The following is a 21,994-nucleotide window of genomic DNA, read 5'->3' on the forward strand; positions in this document are numbered from 1 at the left end:
TATCTAGGTTTGAATATACTGAAAACACAGAAAGGTTATAAGATATCTCAGGAAGATAAGATATCTAAATTGCTAATAGATTATAAAATGGAACTTTGTAAGCCTGTAAAGACTCCTATGAGTCAGGATATTTGCAAAATGGATACTCAAAGTCCCAAATGTGATAAGGCATTATATCAATCTTTGATTGGTAGCTTATCATATATTAGCAATTGGTCAAGGCCAGATATTGCTTTTAGTATTAATCAGCTGGCACGACACAATAATGACCCGCTTCAGTGCCACTGGATAGCATTGAAAAGAATATTAAGATATCTTAAAGGAACACTACACCATGCACTGTATTTAGAACCAGAGGGTGATCTCATATTGAGTGCTTATGCAGATGCTAGTTTTGCATCAGAAAGAGACACAAGAAAATCGACTTCAGGAACAGCCATAATGCTGGGTAAGACATTAATTGGTTGGAAGTCAATTAGACAACAGCATATAAGTTTGTCTACGATGGAGGCAGAATTCTCCTGTTTATCACTATTATGTACTGAGTTGATTATGTATAAACAAATGTTAAAAGATATGGGTATAACTGTAGATTACCCTATAGTTGTACATGAAGATAATCAGGCAGCAATTCAAATGGCTACAAGTATTGCAGTAAAAACTAGGAGCAAGCATACAGATTTGAGATATCTAAATGTAAGGCAATCTGTAAATAGTAAACTGATACAGCTAGAGTACTGTATGTCGGAGGACAATATAGCTGATAATTTTACTAAAGCCCAAGGTGCCATTAAGCGCACCTAGAGAGTTGTGAAAAATATGGGTTCAGATTGTGAAGGCATTATATATTTATGTCACCCAAAAGGGGAGTATGTTGGGTATATGGATGCACCAACTGGTTTGGGTGAATGAATATATAAAACCTAGGTTTAAGTGTTTGCAGCTTTAAGCTCCAAACTGCAATGTCATTGTATAATTATGGGTGCGGTTGTAAGCTGCAATAAGAGACAGTGAGAGAGACGTAACACTTTCTGGTTTCTGATCCTGTTTTCGAGTTCCTGTCCTGATTCCTGGTTCCTGGTGTTACTGGTCTCTGGTCTGTCTGCTGTCTGCCTACTACTGTTTACTCCTGTATGAGATGTCTACTGTGCAAGATACTTCTCTCTACTGAACTAAAGGACTGTGTTTACTTGGTGAGCTGTTTATACTCAGCATTGTCTATGAGAGAAAGGTATCAGTAGAAGATTTACAAGCAGATAAAGACATTGTATTTACTGTTTATAGACTAGGTAACTTGATGGATATACTGGATACTGACATATGGACTGAATGACTCTTCTTAATCTCTGTGTGAATTAAATACCTATTTAAAACCACAAACAGTGTTTTTGTCTCAAGTGTGTGTATACTCTTGGGCCCAGCCTCTCTCTCTCATTTGGCTGCCTGGTTAGACTGCTGCTGTGCACTCTGCTCCGGGGTTTATCCCCAAACACTAACACCTTCCTTCGGTTATCCATTTATTTCTAATATACCCAAAGTATCCTTTTTTGGATATGTTTGTATCTTCTGGAACCCTCAGCTCATTCTATAAATTAGGAGATAGCATTGTATTCTTTTATTATGTTATCCTTTCATTGTCCATATATGCCCCATTTCCTCTTCATCATTCAGAGGGTTCTGAACATATCCATGAAGGTTTCTTTAGAATTATTCCATTTTGCCTTATTTGGGGAACAAGGACAATCTGATGATAAGTGGGCTACTGGAGCAAATCATACACGGATGAGATGACCAGGAATTGATAGAATGTATGTATATAAATGAAAATGGAGCAACACCATTCTTGCAAGGTCTCATGGGATATTCCTTTATTATGATAAAAGACAAAAAGTAAAATTGTAAATATGCAGAGATTCCAATATTAATTAGGAAGTTGGATTTTATACTACACCTGTCTTAATTTATACCATGACACCTATACAAAGGTCAGAAGTAATAACATGTTTGGCTTGACAGCCTTCCCCTTCCAGATTAAGGAACCACATTTAGATTCCATTTTTCTTCCCAGTTACACCGATCTTCACAAAAGTACGGAGAGTAATTGTAAATTACATAGAATAACGAAACTTTCTCCAGCTGCAATTGTAGGAAAAGGTTTTAATCCAATGATAGCAAGCATAAAGAACTTCTGAAGCTTAGTCCTCAGGTTTGGCATGAAACCCTGTGGATGTTGCTAATTTTTAACATTAGAAAGTAAGAAAGACCAATGGTCTGACCGCCCATGTTCTGCTGTGCAATCTGATTCTCCCTTCCATTCAAATTTGTATTTTCAAAAGATGAACAAAGAAACAATACCAAGACTTAAACTTTAAAAACACAAAATATTTTATTAAAAATGTACATATCTTATCAACACATATGCACAGATATATATATATAAAGGCAAATCAATTCTTTACAATAATGTGGCTGGCAACATTTCTGCACCAAAAGCTAACGTGTTACATTATTTTCAGACAAATATCCATCAACATCCTCTTCCCCAAAATGCCTGTATGCATGAATAAGCCTGCACATTTCAAAATGTGTCTGCTCCGGAAGAGCCTGAACTCCCATGAACTGAACTGAAGCTCAGAGTTTTGTCCTCTGTATCAGCAGATGGCACCTTCACAGATACTTTACCTGGTGCAGGAAGGGGACTTAAATGGGGTATGACCTCTATCCCTGAAACAGAAAGAACATTTAGTCATTGGCAGGTCAAGTTGCCCAACCTCAAACTGAAAAATGCCATCTGACTGCACGGCCTTCATTTTAGAAAACACCAAGATCCTGAATGCTTGTCCACTGCCAAAAAATCCTGAGATTATTTTACAGGGGGAACTAAAATCATGATTCAGATTTTCCTAGATATATTAACATCTGGTAGTGGTGTACATTAATAACACATTAATAATGGCTATTTTTTACTTCTAAAAAGTAGGAAAATCTTTCCAAATACAAAATTGAAAATGAAATATTAGATGGTTTAAATTCAGTAGAGTAATGTAGATTATTAACATCATTACTATATAATAGCTAAATCTGAGATCTTATTTACAGACTGGATCTTGGCAGCTTTATTCAGCCAATGAATTTGCATTTTTTTAGTCTGTTAAAATAATAGTTTCCAATTATGTTCCAGTCTGCAAATTTAAGCCACAGATTTCAGGAACAATGTAGGAATGAATACATGTTTAAAGTTTATTTAGTAACTTTTGTCTTTCTCTATTAATACTGGCTACACAAGAACAATCTTACCATTGCACTGAAAACAGATCATTCCCCCCACCCGCCACCTCTCTCCCTCCCTCTCTCCCTCTTGACACAATATAGCAGATGCTTAGCTAACTTTGAAACAGTACCTAAAAGTAAACACAGAGCATGAAATCATTGTTATATTATGACATCCAATGATTGGATGTAAGCTTGGCTAATACAAGGCTCGTGGTTGTAAATTATTTAAGGAACCTGAAAATGTGGATTGAGTTCCAAGATCATGCTTTGGATTGGTTTGCATTATTTTCAAGGCAAGCAAAATTTCTCATTAATTTGCAGAGCAAATTACATTTTCGCTTCAATTCTAAAGGATTGAAAACTCTTTCCTCGCTTAATTATCTAGCATGACTATACAATGGCAGAAGATTTATGTAATCTGTTCCTTGTTGTGCCTCAGAGACTAATAATTAGCTGATCAAAACTGACATGAAAGCTTCTCTTTCAATATTGTGTTCAAGAGGATGGGTGTTAAGTTTCTGAAGTCTCCACCTGGACTGCCCATAACTTGCCTCCAAAAGACCTACCTCCAGTCAATCTTACTGAGAGTCAAGAGTCTCAAAAAAGCCAAGTTCATTATTACACAGTTAAGAGTCTCAAAAAAGCCAAGTTCCTCATTACATTGGGGTGCTATTCTGATCCTACTCTCATATAAGATATTAGAACAGGATGGGTCAATCTTTTATTTTTGTTATTGAGGGATACTGTCATCTTGGGCATAATCTGCTGGATGTAACACAGTGTGTATAACTGAATGAAGTTAAAACATCTCTTCTCTCTTCAACCCTCCTTCTCTTTCATAGACTTTGGTTTTCTCCTCTCATACTCATTTTGACACAAGTTGCAGAAAAGGAACAGCTTTTATATCATCAGTTATTCCACTGATTTTTTCCTAGAGAACTCTGGATACAAGACTGTGGATTGCACACCGCCACCACTTCTCTAGACATATGTAGTGAGTTTACATGCAAATGAATACCAACATGATCAAGGAAAATCTTTTTTCCTGATGTTTTAAAATGAGCAGAGGTTGAGACAAAAAATGTTTATGTTTCCAGGATCAGTATTGGACATTAAATATTTCTTTTCAGCAATATTAATATACCACAAAGAGCTCCCATTGCTTTTGGAAGACAGTATGGTACGTTTTGAGTATATAGCAAAATATGTAGGTTCCAACACAGAGAAGCCAAAATCTAACAGGTATCATTCTAGACAAGGGGAATTTCAATACCATGAAATCTGTGCAATGGGCTCACTTTGGAAGGAACCAAATTCCACTGGATGTACATTATACTGTATGATTTTAGTATGCAAACTATACAAAGGATAGTATAGATTTCCATCACATGTACGATATCACAGAACTGACATGTCACCTCAATGATATATTCTCTGATTTTTCAAACTATAATTATTCTCCCCCCTCCCCCCGAAATTTATTAACTTTCACTGCATACTATTCTCAGAATAATCATACAAATTTTCTAATAGCAAGAGAATATTGTAATGCTTAAGTGGGCAAATATATTGTATTCACTGAATATCTACAGGTGTATTCCAAAATCTGATTTATTAAATGTTCTTTGTGATTTCTGCCCTTTTCTTTCAAGATTGATTGACATATGCTAGATGCTGGTAAAGCATAAAAAATATTCAAATGTCATAATGCAACTATATGTTTTATAAACATGGTCTTCAAAGCAATGATGCCAGAAAGGTTAATGAGTTGTGTCTATCCTTAATGGCATTCTTTATAGTAATCACCCAGTCTAACAACTTACGGGCTGTTCATTTAAACAAAAAACAAAAGCTAAGAAACCTGAAAAATGCTTATTTAACTGCAAGTAAATATACAAAAAGAGTCCAGCCAGATGTTGAAAATGCTATAAACCATATGTAAGCACTAAGCCTAAAAATTTAAAAACATATTTTATATCAATACATTTCCAAGTGTGACCAGAGTGTCCTGTGCTTCCTGTAAAAGCTTACCAAGTCTTTCTCATAGCGTAAGCAATATTGAGGTTTAAGAGCCATATTTGATTTTTGAATGACATCAGTGATGGTATTCCCATTAAAATGGATGGGTCCAAGGGAAAAAATGAACATAGTTAAAATGTAAAATTCAATAAAATTATACGAAATAAAATATCCCTCTGTTAAAATTGTACACCGATGGCAACTTCTGGAGAGGCACTGAGAGGCTCCATTTGGCACTACTATGTGTAACTATAGAGGGTGTATCTCTACTCAGAAAGAAAATCAGTACTGGTAGGCAAGAGAACATATGATCCAGGGATATTCAATAACAAAAATGCCTGCTCAATATGAACAGCAGTGAAAAAAAAACCTTCAAATCTTAGTGGAGTCAACGCATCATACTATTGTATTACTTTTTAAATTTGACTCTGGCTTAATAAGCTAGGTGAATCTAATCTTAGTGACTTGTAAATGTGTTTTGAACAACCATGGTTTGTTGACTAAACATTAATAAAATGTAACATGACTTAGCAATATATTGCAAACTGTTAGAGAAGGCATTGGTATTAGAGGAGGAATTATTTTAATCTACATTTATATAAATCTTTGTTGGTCCTCACCCTCTGGATGTTTTTGGACCTCAAGTTCTGTTTTGGAACCATCAAACTCCAGGCCAAAGACTGCTTCAGCCCTGAAAGCCCAGAGGTTCAACACAAATTGCTCTAACCCAGTTTGTATTAATTACACCTGCTGCCAGAGCTCCCACTGTGGCAAATCAAACACTTTTCAAACACAAAATGAAACTAGTACAATATAATGGGTTTGGTCTGAAAATGGTTTTGGTATGAAGGATGCTAAGCTGCTTCCTCTCAACATAGCCCAAACTTACTGTATCCATCCTATTTCATTCTTTTAATCTGTCCTGTGCCAACTGCTCTTCCTTTCTGTAAATAACAGTCTTTACATACGGTAATAAACTTTACTTTTGGGACCCTATATTTTTCAACAGTCTAAAATAGAGGTGTCAAACTCGCGGCAGCCTCACATGACATATTGTGACTTTTTTCTCCTTTGCAAAATCGGGCGTGGGCGTGGGCGTGGCCAACATGTGACACATCCGGCCAGTGGCCACGAGTTTGACAGCCCTGGTCTAAAAACTTTGAATGGCCCCTTGAAGAAACACATGATTTTAGTTTAGCTTTCTGCTACAGCCCATCAATAAGCTACTTGTTCATACCGAGAACATTTTGTCCTGACATACATGTTGCTGCTGTATTCTGCCCAGCCATTTAATTTTAATGTTACCCTTAATTACCTGTCCTGCTTTCATCTATCACTTGATAAAGTCTTCTGATAATGACTCTTATATGGGGTTGACATTGCTATTCATAAAATCGTCACAGATTTTGGGCAACCAGCTAGATTGGTTGGATGAATCTAAAACTTTAGAGGACAAACATGCTATAAAGATCTATACATATTTCTCTAAAGTACTGCTTCAGTTGCATTTTAGCAGCACACGAAGCTAAATGTTTCTCTACTTAATGTTTATATGGATTTTGCATTTTGGGGACTATGCTGTAATGCTGTTTTTCTTCCAGATTTTACTTTAAAAGAATAAAAAGCAGCTTGGGATGTTTCCTACAAAAGCTTTCCCCAGCTTATTGCTTCTCCAGAGATATCCGACTACAATTCCCACCACTCCTCAGACAACATAACCAGTTAAAGATAACAGGAATTAGGGTTAACATATCTTGAAGGCATCAGTTTAGGAAGGATACTTTGAGATCCAGACAAATCCTCCTCCCAGAAGTATGAATGTGGACTCTGCACTGCCACTATTTTCTCAAACATGTCCTTCAGATATGTTAGAATTTCAGTGTGCATAATATCTTAGCCAACATGGACACCAAAGTGAAAGTCCAGCACATTCAGAACTGACCAAATCGGGAAGACTACACTATTGTATCTGGAAACATAATATACCAACATGAAAGCTGCTTTGCCATTAGTCTTTACATTTATTTCTTTATTTATTGTATGGCACATTCACCTCACAGTATTTACATTGACCAACTTGGGAAAGAAGATGCATGGAATGACATACTTTGCCTAAATCATGCAATTTTATTTGTTTTCTCTTTAGCTCTTAGAAATGTTGCCTGCACTTTTAGAGATTTTAGAAATACTTTTCATGGACAAATTGATGAGAAAACTCCATAGTATCACAGTATTTTCTTACTGATATGACTATGGTCTGTTTTTAAATATTTTTCAATCCCACATATAAGAAGCCAGAAAGGGGTAGAAGTATCACATTGCAAAGTTTGCAGCCTAATACAAAAATAAAATGGTTGAAATCTATGAAAAGAACACCTGGAAAAACATATCTAGCAAAATATTCATCTTCCATTAAGAACAGGGCAGAAGAAGTGACTTGTTTCTTCTACTGCCAGATTCTGACTGCTTGGCTTTGTTGAATATCAACTTCAAAGTTTGAGCGTTGTTGTGTTCAATGTCTTCGTGCCCTCCGATGAGTTTGTTTCAAGCCTGATCCTAAGACATCTAAGTAGACAGCTGCAACCTCCTAGCTCAATGCTTTATATATTTCCAGAAAAGAAGCAAATTTCTTTTGCTCTTTATACAGTCATATCCCTGCCCCTCTTTGTGATTTTCTCTCTTCCTTTTGCCTGCTTAAAGCACCCGGATTGTATTTATATATACAATTATTTTGAAAAACACATAACTCATTGCTGAGGAAATGCTGGCAACGTTTACTGCAGCTCCATATGAACATGGCAGCCACTCGATAGTTAGATAGCAACAAAAGGGAAGTTACACTATCCTTGCTGGAGTAGTCATTCTTATAGGCTTGATGAAAAGTACTAAAGAAAATGCAGAAGCTCTAAAGAACTAAAATATCCAACTTGATCCCGTCTTCATAATTTGAAATATTAGGATTATTAGGCAGCTAACTGAAATATATAACAATAATAACCCCATCTTGTCTTTGACTCACGATATTAGCTATTGTTGTTCAGAAGTGGCTTATTGGCAAACAAGACGCTTGCTCGAAGAACTACAATTTATATCCTGCTCACCCATTTAGTTTAGCAATATATGAAAATATTTGGAAGAGGATGAGAACTTAATTGTGGTAGATAGGAAAAACAATATGGATAGACAGAGGTCAACCTGAGGTCCTATATGTTTAGCTCTTTTTCAAGGAGAATACATGAAAGGCAACCATGTGAATAGATATTCTCTTACACATACTTGCCATCCTGATGAGGTTATACTCATAAATACATTTACCACTTGTGATGAAAAGTTAGGATTAGAAATTACAACATGTTTCCTTACCACAACTAACATATCTTGCTAGCAGCATGATTACAACCAGAATGCCATGATAAAGTTGATTTTGGGCAGGAATTAAAGAGGTGAGTAAGAAGCAGGTACAAATGCTTCTATTTTGATAGATTACATTGTCAGCTTCGGAAGCCATATTGAGATTCGATGCTCCACGCTGCCACAATTGAGCCTGGGAAAGTGGGAGGGGGGAATTCATCTGAGTATATCTAGTTAGACAAAATAAAATTCTTTTGCTGGTTCAAGATCACATAGTGTTGCGCATAGTGAAAAGGAAGTCTTACTTTGGGACGGATGGTGATTGGGCCATGTGATGTGGTGATGGGTATGAGGGGGTGGATTTGTAGTTTTTACTTTTGCAAGGAAGCCCGAAACTTTCAGATGCGGGATTCCACAGATGTGCCAGTTACTATCCAAATGAAAGGAACTTTTGAGAGAAGTCTGTCTCGTTCCGGCAACGTTCCATTCCAACCAATACCTCTGAGACAGACATCTCTGAAAACTTCCTTTTATTTCACGAGAAGAATACTACACTCCTCTGCTTGCAACAGAATACCCCATATCACCAGGCTTGAAATTTTGGGCATGGACAACCTTGAACTACGCCACCTATAGTTGGACTTAAGTGTAGTACACAACATTATCTGCTACAGTGTCCTACCAGTCAATGGCTACTTCAGCTTCAACCGCAACAATATAAGAGCACACAACAGATACAAACTCAATGTTAATTGCTCCAAACTCGATTGCAGAAAGTACGACTTCAGCAATAAAGTGGTTAATGCCTGGAATGCACTACCTGACTCTGTTGTTACATCCTCAAACCCCCACTCGTTTAACCTCAAACTATCCACGATTGACCTCACCCTATTCCTAAGAGGTCTGTAAGGGGCGTGCATAAGTACACAATCCTGCCTATTGTCCCTGTTCTGTTGTCCCCATTTATTTGTACCTATTTCCTGTGTTCTTAGCCATGTTTATACTTATACCTATTATCTTGTAAGCGATTGACAAATCAAATAAATAAAACTTTAGCAAAACTATTTGCTAATGGAGTCAAGAATGCTAACCAGGGCTAACATCTGGCATGTACAATTAATCATTAAGTATATTCCTAAAGGTTCTCTCTGATTGTGACAACCACAGAATAATGTAGCATTTAAAATGTATTATGAAACTGTGTTGACAAACTAACATTAGGGAAAGAATCTTGAAAACAGTCCTTTTATCTGCATTATGAGCATGGATAAGGGTACCCAACTAGAATGCAGATTTCATCAAGGTAAGTGAATTTACAACGAACATATTATCATTATGAGGAATACTACTATTCTGAGGCTTTTCCATATATTGCCATGGTATTTTTTTTTAATATTTCAGGAATGACCCAGAAATTAAATAATGATACACCATAGATTCTCACTGTGTTTTTTAAAGTTTTTGTAAGTAGTATTCAGGCATTTATAAAGATGTTTTTTGAACCACAAAAGCCAGTATGGCATAGAGGATAGGGTATTAGCAGGAAGTCCCAGGTTTGAGTCCTCACTTAAAAATAAAACTTTGGATGAATAGCTCATGCTTAGACCAACTTATTATATGCAATTGTTGTGGGAATGCAATTAGAGGAGCCCTTCCCCCCGTCATGTTAAGCCACCTTTTCCAGAGAAAAAAGTAAACTATGCAGTTAGTGGTCCTTCCTGGAAGCAGAGGTTCTCGGGATCCTAATTATACATCATATAAGAATTCATATAGATATACATACTGCCTGCCTACCTACAATCATCGTTAGTAAACAGTTTTTCACATGACTTGTATTTATTGAATTAAAAAAATCAACCTTAGTTAGATACTGAACAGTAATCATCACTTAGAGAAGCAAATCCCCTTATTGTTCCATGTCATATATTATTTTGAATCATGTCAAGAAATTAAAGCGTGCTTGTGCACATGTGCATATACTTGCTCACACACTGCTTTTTAGAAAAAAAAGGCATTTTTTTCCAGTACAGGAAACACTTGTAAAATTAAAAAAAAACTTTAATAAACTATATACAGATTATACAAAAATGAAAAGTTCACTGGAAAGGAGAACTTACAGTTGAGTTGTGAGGTTCAGCAATACTGTACTGATCATCATTCACACATAACACCACTGGAAATAAAAACTGGTTCAAGTTCTAAGTTGTCATTGTTTGGTTAATAGTTTCAAGCTGCTGCAGCACAGCTGCACCAATCCAGCCAGACAGATTTTCACAGCAATGCTTTGATAGCATGGGGGCCCTTAAGTGTCAAGATATAGAAAAAGCAGCAGTTGTTGGCTGTGAAAACAGTCTGATGCAAACCAGATGGGGGCTCACTTGATGGGCAACATAAAAAGAAAACAATGGGTTCATTCAACAAAAGTCAAGCAGTCACTGCCCAAGAGAGAGTGAACAGAACACAACAGTCAACCGGAATGGAAGAAAACAAGAAACAGTTGTGAAGTTCTGGATGAGGAGATTTGCTGCTCTTCAGACTAAACAAAGTTTTGATTTCTAACTCTTAGATTAATTCATTTCATTCCAGATTACAAGCCTCTTCCCATCTTCCTCATCTCTTTCAATATATATGCAATTTATTAATTTTGCTTTAAGCAAAAAACACTTGTGTATAAGAAACTGTATAGGATAACAAGTTATTTCTAATCACTACATCTTAAAAAGTACCTAACAAAGCAGAAAATTTCCAAGAAGGGTTGGCTATTAATTCTAAAATGGCTCAGTTATTCATCTATCAATAACACTGTGAACACATTTTTCACTGAGTGATCAGGAATGGTTTCATGCATGAGAATCACAGTAAGCTTGATTTGCTTGGAAAATTCCCATTTCACTGCCATAGTTTCGCAGTGGTCTAGTTCAGATTATTATCACATTAATAAATATAAAGCAAAATGAATTAATATAAAGTACATTTATAATACAGACATTTCAATTCTAGCCTGGTGCTACAGAAAGAAAAAATACTGTCAGGTTGGTCCTTTTGTTAAAGTATTCCTTAATTATCAGTTTTGGAAGAGAAGGGGAACCCAATTTAAATCCTACATCAATTTAGCCAGGCCACACACCTAGGAAGTCAGCTGTACTTTACAAAAACCCATACCTTTTAATAACATTTGTCAGTCTGAAAAGTTGCTATCAGACTCCTTCTCTTATTAATAATGATCTAATCACATCCAGTAGCAAGACCTCCTCATACTACTGTTACAAAAGAAGATGAATTCAGTAGCAAAGTAAAAAGTAGCAAAGTAGAAGTAACATGTTCTTTGCAAGGATGAAGGGTTTATATTATGCTCATATTTAGTTATATGTTTTATTTGTCATAGCAATGTAAATGTAATCGGACTAGATGAGAAAACAAAATTGTTGTAGGGGATGCCAATTTTCTTGCATTGATTAGTAGCTCAGATTCTTGTAGAGTCCTTAAGCTTGCAATAAATCTTTATACCCATTTAAACTGTCTGGATCTTCTGATTTCCCCGGAATGACATTAATCTGAACTACTAACTACTACTAAGTAAATCAGAAGTAGATAAGAGTCAGTGGAATTGAAGGTGGGATGGACTTAGATCTCTTTTGGGTGCAAAGGGACTCGTGACTGATGATGCATTTGATCCCTCCCTTGGGCTCAAGCCTGATCATCTCCTTATTTTTTCTTTTAATAATCGTTTGTAAGGAGGGTTCTTAGTCAAGAAAATGTGAAATTAATTGCAGAGTTACTGCTGAAAGTCAATGTAGATTTGAAGATAGGAAGACAGGAAGGGCTGAGGATCAGCTTAATGTTAACCTTTCAATAATGCCTGAACAAAGTCTCTTTCCTTTCCATCCCTGTCCAGTTATTTTGGCCCTTTGCCACATGTCCACCCAGGTATTGCCATTTTGCTCTGGCCCTACCCTTGTTCAGAATGTGGCTTCTGCAAGTACATATTGATACATATCTTCATTAGATAGGACTGCCTTCCTGCCCTACCAAGAGCAAAATGGAAGGAATGTACAATACTTTTTCCACATAAATGTGATACTAAAGCAGAAAAGGCTAGCATAAATAACTTGCTTTTTTAAAAAGAAAGCATGATCTAATTTTTTAAAAAAACTTTCATTAAGGCCTGCCAAAAACACATCAATCAGTTGAAAACTACCACTGGCAATTAGATTGTAACCAAAATGGGCATGACTTTCATTTAAAAACTTAAATGGGTTTCTGAGTTTAGTGCTACGTTTCAGTGAATTAATATAGATCTTCTTAATGTTGGATTATATGTAAGACACATAGTCTTACAGTGATGGAGTGCTACAAACATCAAGCCAACATAGTCGGAATTACATATGCAGTATTAGTATACATCCTCTTTTGCAACTCTAGGGGTGAGAACTAGGAGTTACACTGCAATGAGTGTAGGTCCAAGTAAATTCACATTGTCCAAATTATGTGAAATAAAACATTTTTTTAAACTATGAACTGCAAGGGTGAAGAAGGATATGTTTCTGAACTGTGCTGCAAATTGGAAAGTTATTACTTTCTGCTTGTCTTAAGGTAATTAACTGTCAAGATTTGGATAAAAGTAAATTTTTGTTACACAAAGGTAATCAGTGTCATTGTGATAACTCATGTCCTAAAACCAGTCTTCAGTAGAATAAGGGCTACATTAGATGTAATAAAATTACATTTAAAATTCAGATAATCTTCAGTCCCATGATGTAGAGCAGGCCAAGAAATAAACTCAGGACTAACAATACATATTAAGCTTGGCTACCGTAAAGGCGCACTACAAGTCTGATGGTGCTTGACCTCCTTTCCCTTTTATACACCTATGAGTTAGAGGTGTGGTTTGAGATATTTTCATAAACCTTCTGTGTCACTTGGGTTGCAGCCATGTTTTTGCCTTGTATCTTTGGTAATGGATCTTGCCTATTCCTGTCCAGGTCAGTCTCATTACTTTCTACAATATGATTGATATACAACTCTTTCTGAACAAAAACATCCCTAGAGTTTTTCGTATTCTGGCAACCCCCTTCAATGGTTACGCTGCTTCTGAAAACAATGTGCAAATTGTTACAGTGCATCTTTCCCTCCAAATATTTACCTGTAAACTAAGCTGGCATTCTCAGTTGATTACGGTGTTAAGAAGTTGTTGAAAACAAAAGAATGAACAAGAGTTGCAAACGGCTGCAAGCATTGCTGCTGAAAACTGTAGGTGTATCAGAAAATTAGGTGATGCTGACAATCCTAGAGGCACACACATAAATATGTAATTTTGGATCATTCTCAATACGTTAAGTATAATATTCTTGGCTCATTTGTTTAACTGAGATTCTCCTACCTAGCTTTAGGACTTGTGTGGCAAAAAGATCACGTTAGGTCATATTTATGTAATTCTTTATTGCCCAAGTGTGATTAGACACACAAGGAATTTGTCTTGTGCATAAGCTCTCAGTGTACATACAATAGTGATAGATCATTATCATAGTCACTGTAAATTTACATTAATCATAAAACAGATACAAATATTAGTAATAGTCATGGATACATGTGTGTATGTGTATTATGTTTTTTTCTATATTTTAATTATGATGCATTTAATTTTAATATGTATGTACAACTGTCCAAAGAGTATTCCTGATCACTGGATTAAAATTAATAAATAACTGCATCTTAATAAGCAATTCCTCGATAAGTCTTTATTTATAATATCTATTTTAAAAACTTGTATGATTTCCTATCTCGAGTAGTAATCCTAAGTGGCTTACAACAACCAAGAATAACAGGAGTAGAAACACAGCAACTCTTCCCACCAGGTGCCAGGTCAACCATGCTATTAACCTCCTGACTCTACTCCCAGCCTAGCCCAAATCCTTAGGGGAACAGTGAGGACTTCAGGGCCTTCTGGAAAGCTAAAGAGGTATTTTATATGCTGCTTAGAAAATTTGTTGAAGGGATTGCATAATAAACAAAAAACAAATGCTGCTGAGGGTAACAGCGGGAAACAGTGATAGCCTTTATGCTCTGCTTATAGGCTTTTGGTGGCAATTGTGGGAAGTACCAAATGTGGAATTCATTCAGCAGTGTTGTTCTGTTGGTGAGCCATCCTTATGCCAGCTCTGCCATTGGGGATCTTGGAAACTACAGTCATAATATATTTGTAAGAGGGGGATCAACCTATTATTCAAACCACCTTAAGGCAGGACAAGAAACAAAGGGTGGAAACTAATAAAGGAGAGAAGCAAGCTAGAAATAAGAAATTTCTTCACAGAACACACAATTAATTAGTGGCTTGCCTTCAGAAATTGTGAATGCTCCATCACTGGAGGTTTTTAAGAAGAGATTGGACAATCATTTGTCCGAAAGGGTATCGGGCTGTGATGGCGAACCTTTTCCACATTGCATGACAAAAGTGTGTGTGTGTGTGCAGGCATGCATGCATGCATGTGCACACTCGCATGCTGCACCCATGATGCAATGCATGCGCGACTCCCCCCACCCCCCTGCACACGCACATGCAACCCCCACACGCTGTATGCCTTTGTGCATGCGTGCAATCTCCCACGCATGCGTCTCCCACCGTGCATCCGCGGCAGGTACCCGACAATCAGCTAGCTGGTGTGGGGGGGCACGCATGCGCAGTGGGGCTCTTCCGGGCGACCTCTCATGTGCCGGCACAAGTCACGCCACTTCCGTCACTCATGCCATAGGTTCGCCATCACGGGTATAGGATTTCTTGCTTGAGCAAGGGGTCAGACTAGAAAACCTCCAATAATAGAAGAACTTCCAACTCTGTTATTCAATTTTGTTATTCTGGAGGCACCAAAATAAGGAAAGGACAAACTCAGATGGACTAGCAGAATAAATTTCCTGTATATTTGGGATCCACAGACTATATCTGCAAATCTCAGTTGGGAATAATCTTTCTTTGGATACCAACATCTTTTCATCAGTATCACTCATCTCATTGATGATCTTTTCAACATCAGCAATGACCCTAATAGCAGACCCTTTCTGGCCAAACCTTGAGAACTAAAGAATTTCCAATTACAGACTCTTACACCTAAGCCTCCTTTTCTCACCAGATTCTAAATTCATTTATAAAAAATGATTTTTTTACTGTTTTGAGACCGATATCTTTGCATTTCAAAATAAAATGTTGAAAGTGATTGCTTTTTCTAACTATAATTCAGGAATGCAAAATAACACAGCTTCAAAAAGACCATGAGAATCTGCACGGGGGTGGGGTGGGGTTGAAGGATTGATGGCTATTTTATAGATGAAACAACTACTGTTATTAAAATAGACAAATGCAGATATTTACAATGATTTTTCTAAGCAGCTTTGGCTATAGCCTCATTTTGTATATATAAAACAGACTCCGCAACAAATTCAAGTTACGGAGGGTGGGGGTGCTAAGCCAGAGGGCAGTTAAGGACACTTTTATATTTTCTGCTTGGTATGTGTCAAAATGACAGACACCATGCTGTGACTGACAGATCCAATTTATGAGAAACTTTGGCAAGGGTAATGAGATAGCTCTTGGGCAAATGCAGTCATTAGCATCTCAGATAGGTTTTCCTGTATTTACCATTCATATTGTTCCCCGTTTATGCAATATGACCAATGCTTGCAAAGATGAAACCAGGTCAGCCTTACAAGCTCATCATCATCTGCTTTTGTTCCCTATCACTCAAATTTGATGCCAGTGGGATTTGTGCCCTACCTGCATGTTTGCCTTCTCTTAATGGTGGTGGTAGCAATTATTAGTAGCATAAAATATGTGTTATTGTTCCCAGTATCAGGACAAAATTATTCAAGTTAACAGAATAACAGAGTTGGAAGAGATGTAGGAGGTCTTCTAGTCCAATCCCCTGCTCAAGCAGGAGACCGTATACCAGGGGTCTCCAACCTTGGCCACTTTAAGCCTGGCGGACTTCAACTCCCAGAATCCCCCAGCCAGCAAAGCTGGGAGTTGAAGTCCGCCAGGCTTAAAGTGGCCAAGGTTGGAGACTCCTGCCCTATACCATTTAGGCAAATGGTTGCCCATTCTCTTCTTAAAATTCTCTAGTGATGGAGCATCCACAACATCTCAGAGCAAGCCATTCCAATGATCAAGTGTTCTAACTGTCAGGAACAGTTCTCCTTATTTCAAGGTTGGTTCTCTCTTTGGTTAGTTTCCATCCACTGGTTCTTGTTCTGCTTTCAGTTGCTTTGTAGAATAGGTTGATCTATTACATCCTGGTAAGCTTCTGAGCCCCATGAAAAGTTACTAGAAATTGGCAAAAAGTGTTTCTTTGGTAGATAGAATCCCTATGATAAATTATCTTCCCTTTTTTCTGCTTCCACTGACAGAACTCACCTTTCTTCCTTTTCCCTTTTCAACCATCTCTTTTATCCTCATACTTTGATTCAGCATTCAAGTACTTTATCTCATATTTTACAGGTAGCTGACCTAAAAACCCACATTTTTGCAACAATTTTTGCCAGCATCAGCTTGGTATAGAATAGAATTCTTTATTGGCCAAGTGTGATTGGACACACAAGGAATTTTTCTCTGGTGCATAAGCTCTAAGTATACATACAAGCAATAAGATATAAAATCGTGATCATAGTCATTGTAAAAATACATTCATCATAAATCATAAGATGCAAAAATTAATGATAGTCAGAGGATACTAAATGAGCAATATATTTAGTAATATTTAATAATTTAGTAATATATGTATATAAATATATACATTCACACAAACACATACATTGTACCAATATTTCTTCTCAACACAGAGAAAATTTTGGGATGAGAAAAGGAGTTAGAAATAGCTCAAGTTACTAAAGGCCTGAGATAAGACAAAAAAAGAGGTAATGTGAAAATAGCTGTAACATCATTTGTAAGGCTATTCCATCCTTGCAGACTATTCTTGTTTCTACCTTTACTCTCAACCCATTAAGTCTTTCTTTTTATATTTGTTTAGGAATTTCACCACATACACACATATATCTACATTCAAATCTTCTGAAAAAGATTTAGATTTAAGGCAGAGAAAAGGAAGCATTTCTTCATTTGTTTTATAAGGATTCCATTGCTATAAGAAGTAGTGGTGGACTACTGGTTTACAGACACAATATATATAATGTGATTGATTCTACCAATTTAAAAATATTTTTTTAAATAATTGCTGGGGAATCAGTCTTCACCAAATTAACATTAGAGGAGATGGTCTTTAATCCTTTTTCCTCATCTTAGCTCCTCTTGGATCAAGTACCGGCACTCTATTTGTATTTTTTTTCTTCCATCAGAACTAATTATAAATGTTATGGGGAGATGAAAGAATATGAAAGAAAACTAAATTGCTGGATTATGATAAGGAATTGGAATGTTTATGTTTAAAATAATAATAATAATCCATGAAGACTCTTTTAAAATTAACACAAGGTGCTCCAATTATTTTATTTAACTGCTGTTTAAATAGTGTATTATCAACTCTATACAGTAGTGTCCTCTGTGGCTTGGCACCCAGATCTTTTCAGGACCAAACTGGTCCGGCTGTTGAGAGAAGCAGAGAAGCACTGTAAACTCTTCTTAGACTTCTGAAAGTGATTAGGACTCAATCCCCATCAAGTCTGTTCTTCCAGTCCATAGGAACTGCCCCAGTTCTCATGCCAAGAAGTTTTGCACCATCCCAAACTTACTTCCTACTGATTGCTCTGTGCTATCTGACAATATCTGTTTTTCCTATTATACTGCAAGCTTTTATTTCAAGCAACATAGCCTTTATTGTCACATCATTCTGTCCTTCAAAAGCAATCATCAAAGAAAATCAAGAAAAATTATCCCATAACTGTTATTTTTTGTGTATGAATTGTTCATTTTGACTGTGTTGTTACTTACAACTAAAGCATCTGGTAGGAATTTAAAATAACTGTAATTCATTAGAATAATTTATGATTAATGACAAGGCATCAGCAGCAAAGTGTTTTAAGCAATTAATTTATTAATAGAAGAAATTAGTTTTGTAAACACACATTAGCTTCCAATTCTTATTTTCCAATACTGCACAGAAATCTTGTAAGCTTTTACAGACTGTTCTTTGATCATCCATTTCATCATGACAGCTACACTGCTTGTTAAATTTGTGAAGTGTTTAATATATTCAAGGATAGCAATGCACAGTTGATCCAATAATTTTAAATGGCAAATAATTGCTATTATTGCCTGATAGAACCCATATGGTATTTGGTATAGGAGGTTGGGCCAATATTAAAATTGGCTCAGTGACGAAGATTCATGTAGGAAGCAAAATTTTCACAAGATCAAATGTTTAAAAAATGTGGCAGATAGTAGTAATAGGACAGAGTTCTGAATATTTTCCAGTAACCTACTACTGATGTTTATCTGTATTTATTAGAGATATATCCTACCTTTATGTTAACTCAGAGTGATGAACATAATGTTTCTTCCCATCTTCCCCACAACAATCTTGTGAGATTGGGTTGAGATGAGAGAGAATAACTGACCAAAATCAGTCATTTAGCTTCTGTGCCTAGGGGAGAACTAGAACGGTCACCTAATTCGACTTTAACCACTACACCAAACATTCTCCTTAATACGATGTAACTACATATCACGGAGGAGTCAATATATGAAAATACTTTATCTAACTTTATTAGGTACTGCTTTTCCAGAAAACAGGACATATCAAGTGGGGACTGTTTTTGAAAGTCCTGGGTTAGCAGATCAGAAAACCTCTCCTCAGAGCCTGCCTCCATTTGGCACTGCCCATTGTGTGCCTCTTAGTAATTGCAGTGGAAAGCAATAATCTCCAGCCCAAAGCAACTTTGTCTAAATAGGACCAACAGGACAAAGCCAACATATTTACTTGCACCTGATTGCAGGCCTTAAGTATAAAACAAGGTTTCTATAAAAAGTTAAAAGGCTAATTATCTTGCAAATCTAGAAGTAACTGGTATTAGACATAACTAACAACTTATATGGTTTTCTTACTAGAATTTACCAACAGAGCTTCTGAAAATAAATATTAATTTTATAGTGTTATTTAAAGTTTAAAGAGACTCAAAGACAACAAAAAGCATCCCAATATTTCCAATAAGTCGAGCAACCTTATATAATTTTGTCCAAATCAATGTTCCAGATTCAAATTAATAATTCTTAACTGAATAAACATCACTATATTGTATTTATATATTTAATTATACACATATAATAAAATATAATATATACACGTGTATGTGTGTGGGTATAAAAAACTGAATATCAATTTTCTGCGAGGATTTTTAAAGTACATACAGAACAAAAATCAAATTAGAAGCACAACTATATTTATCCAAAAAGAAAATGATCCTCAATTAAAGATTATCTTTAATACCCACCCAAAAATATAAATTTGGTAAAAAAAACCTACCCTTTATGTACTGTATTCTCAGTAAATGTAAAGTAATCTTCATAATATTGAAAGATACATTTCTGTAATAATTTACTACCTGAAGTAGTTTTCCTTAACATTACCATTCAGGTGAATATACTAGTGTAAATATAATTGCAATAATTGTAACATAAAATAATCTCTCTCTCTCTCCCTCCCTCCTTCTCTTTCTCTCACACACACAATCATATACAAACATTTTGATTCAAACAACTACTTCATAAACTTGTAGACAAGTATATGCTGCTCCTAATCCATGATTCTCTTATGAAAAAATAAGTAATATTTACTTACACTGAATAGCCTATAAAAAATTCCAGCATAAATATTTGATAAATAAAACATACACTAGCATGATTATTTGTTGAATGTAAAATCATTCTTAATCATTTACTAATTTCAAGATAATTTCCTTTATGTCCAGCAGGACATGTTATTATGTAGAAAAAGGATGTAATCTGAAGCGATCTCCAGCTGATCTAGGGCTTAAAGACTTTAGCTTACCATAAAATAATAAACATCTCCCGTTATCTTGTTAAAACAGTCTAATTAAATTCTATTTTATATGGCATTTATAGCAAAGCAGTTATCCCTTAAACAACCACTAACATCATGAAAAATTTTGTTGGCTGTGTCGTTTTCCATTTTGTAAGAAGGAGCCTTCTCTTCCTAGCCTTCCTCCTTTATAAGCACAAGACACTGCCATCTTGTGGTCAAGAATTCAGATACAACCAGATTGGCTAAAACTTCCCATACACTCTCTAGCACCAAATGTGGATTTACTACAAAAGAGATCATTCATGGGACCCACTGCTAATCCCAGTTTTCAGGCAAGAGTATCTGTATAAGAAGATGCAAAAATATGTTTTCTATACTCTGCTAGATATCTCTGCATTATTATCCTCCACGAAACTTTGAAAAGTTCAGAATCTCAAAAGAGATTGAAGCATGGTTCTACAATCTATATCCTTCAATCTTGTCATTTTTCTCAATATCTATACCACTTAATTTTAACCACATACAACAGATGCAATTTTCCTTTTTTGTGTGATGCTTCTAGGTCAGTACTGACTCCTGGCAAATGCCTGGACCAGTTCCTGCAGTTTTCTTGATAAGATTTTCAGAGAAGTGGCTTGCCTTTGCCTTCTTCCTAGATCTGAGAAAGTGTAACTGTCCCAAAATGATTTCATTTTTTAATACCTAAGACCTTTCTATTTTTGATTTGGATTACTTGGGAGCCTTGTTCAGAGTGAAGAGAACTGGGAACTCTTTGGCCTATTCTCATGTGTCTTATTAGACCTTTACTTTACTCATGTGTCCATTTCTTTGGTGTTCAAGCAATGGGTTAAAAAGTGTGATGAAAATATACTCAGCCCTCAACAACAGTCACATCCCCCAAATCTGACAATTCAATATGGATCAGGACAACAGGTTTCAAACACGGTAACAGGATAATTTACCTTTCTGCTGTGTATGTTCGGATTTTGGTTTTACACAGATGATTCTGGAATTCACTGGTATTTCCTGGAAAGCTTCTTGGGACTTTGTCTGCATGACAATTATGAAACACATGTTAGTATTACGATATCTAACTGGATCAAGTAAGATCAAACAAAACTTCAAGAACGTAATTTTTTTAAAAAAACTGTTCCACATTTATCCCTGTCCAATCTTTCTTTCCAGCAGAAATTAAAACAGAACTGATAAAATGAGACCTAATCCCTAATGGCCATTCATGTCAACTAGAACAAACAGAACACTAAACTATAGATTTATAATATTTGCCCTGAACACAAAGATATTCTTTTTACTTTGAAATGAGTAACGGAGGATGCGAGAAATCACATTTTGTGGATCTCCCCATAGAT

General features: G+C 36.0%; 1 protein-coding gene across 5 annotated transcripts in view; it reads right to left on the reverse strand.

The window, feature by feature from the left end:
- Nucleotides 1-2,361: 2,361 nt before the first annotated feature.
- The window catches only part of KIAA0586 (KIAA0586 ortholog), a 66,451-nt gene continuing 46,818 nt past the window's right edge, over nucleotides 2,362-21,994 (reverse strand). For 4 of the 5 annotated variants that reach the window (XM_087922355.1, XM_087922354.1, XM_026698668.2 and 1 more), the window contains exons 32-33: nucleotides 21,587-21,674; nucleotides 2,362-2,724 (exon numbers count right to left, since the gene is read on the reverse strand). In XM_087922355.1, coding sequence (XP_087778481.1) covers nucleotides 2,579-2,724; nucleotides 21,587-21,674 — 234 coding nt within the window. In that variant the 3' untranslated portion in view covers nucleotides 2,362-2,578. Of the gene's footprint in view, nucleotides 2,725-17,435; nucleotides 19,227-21,586; nucleotides 21,675-21,994 lie in introns of those variants that run through there. The other variant, XM_087922356.1, reaches the window with a different exon arrangement.

Source organism: Pseudonaja textilis, chromosome 1 (genome assembly GCF_049901715.1).
Source record: "Pseudonaja textilis isolate UNSWEBS1 chromosome 1, rPseTex1.2, whole genome shotgun sequence".
NCBI lineage: Eukaryota > Metazoa > Chordata > Lepidosauria > Squamata > Elapidae > Pseudonaja > Pseudonaja textilis.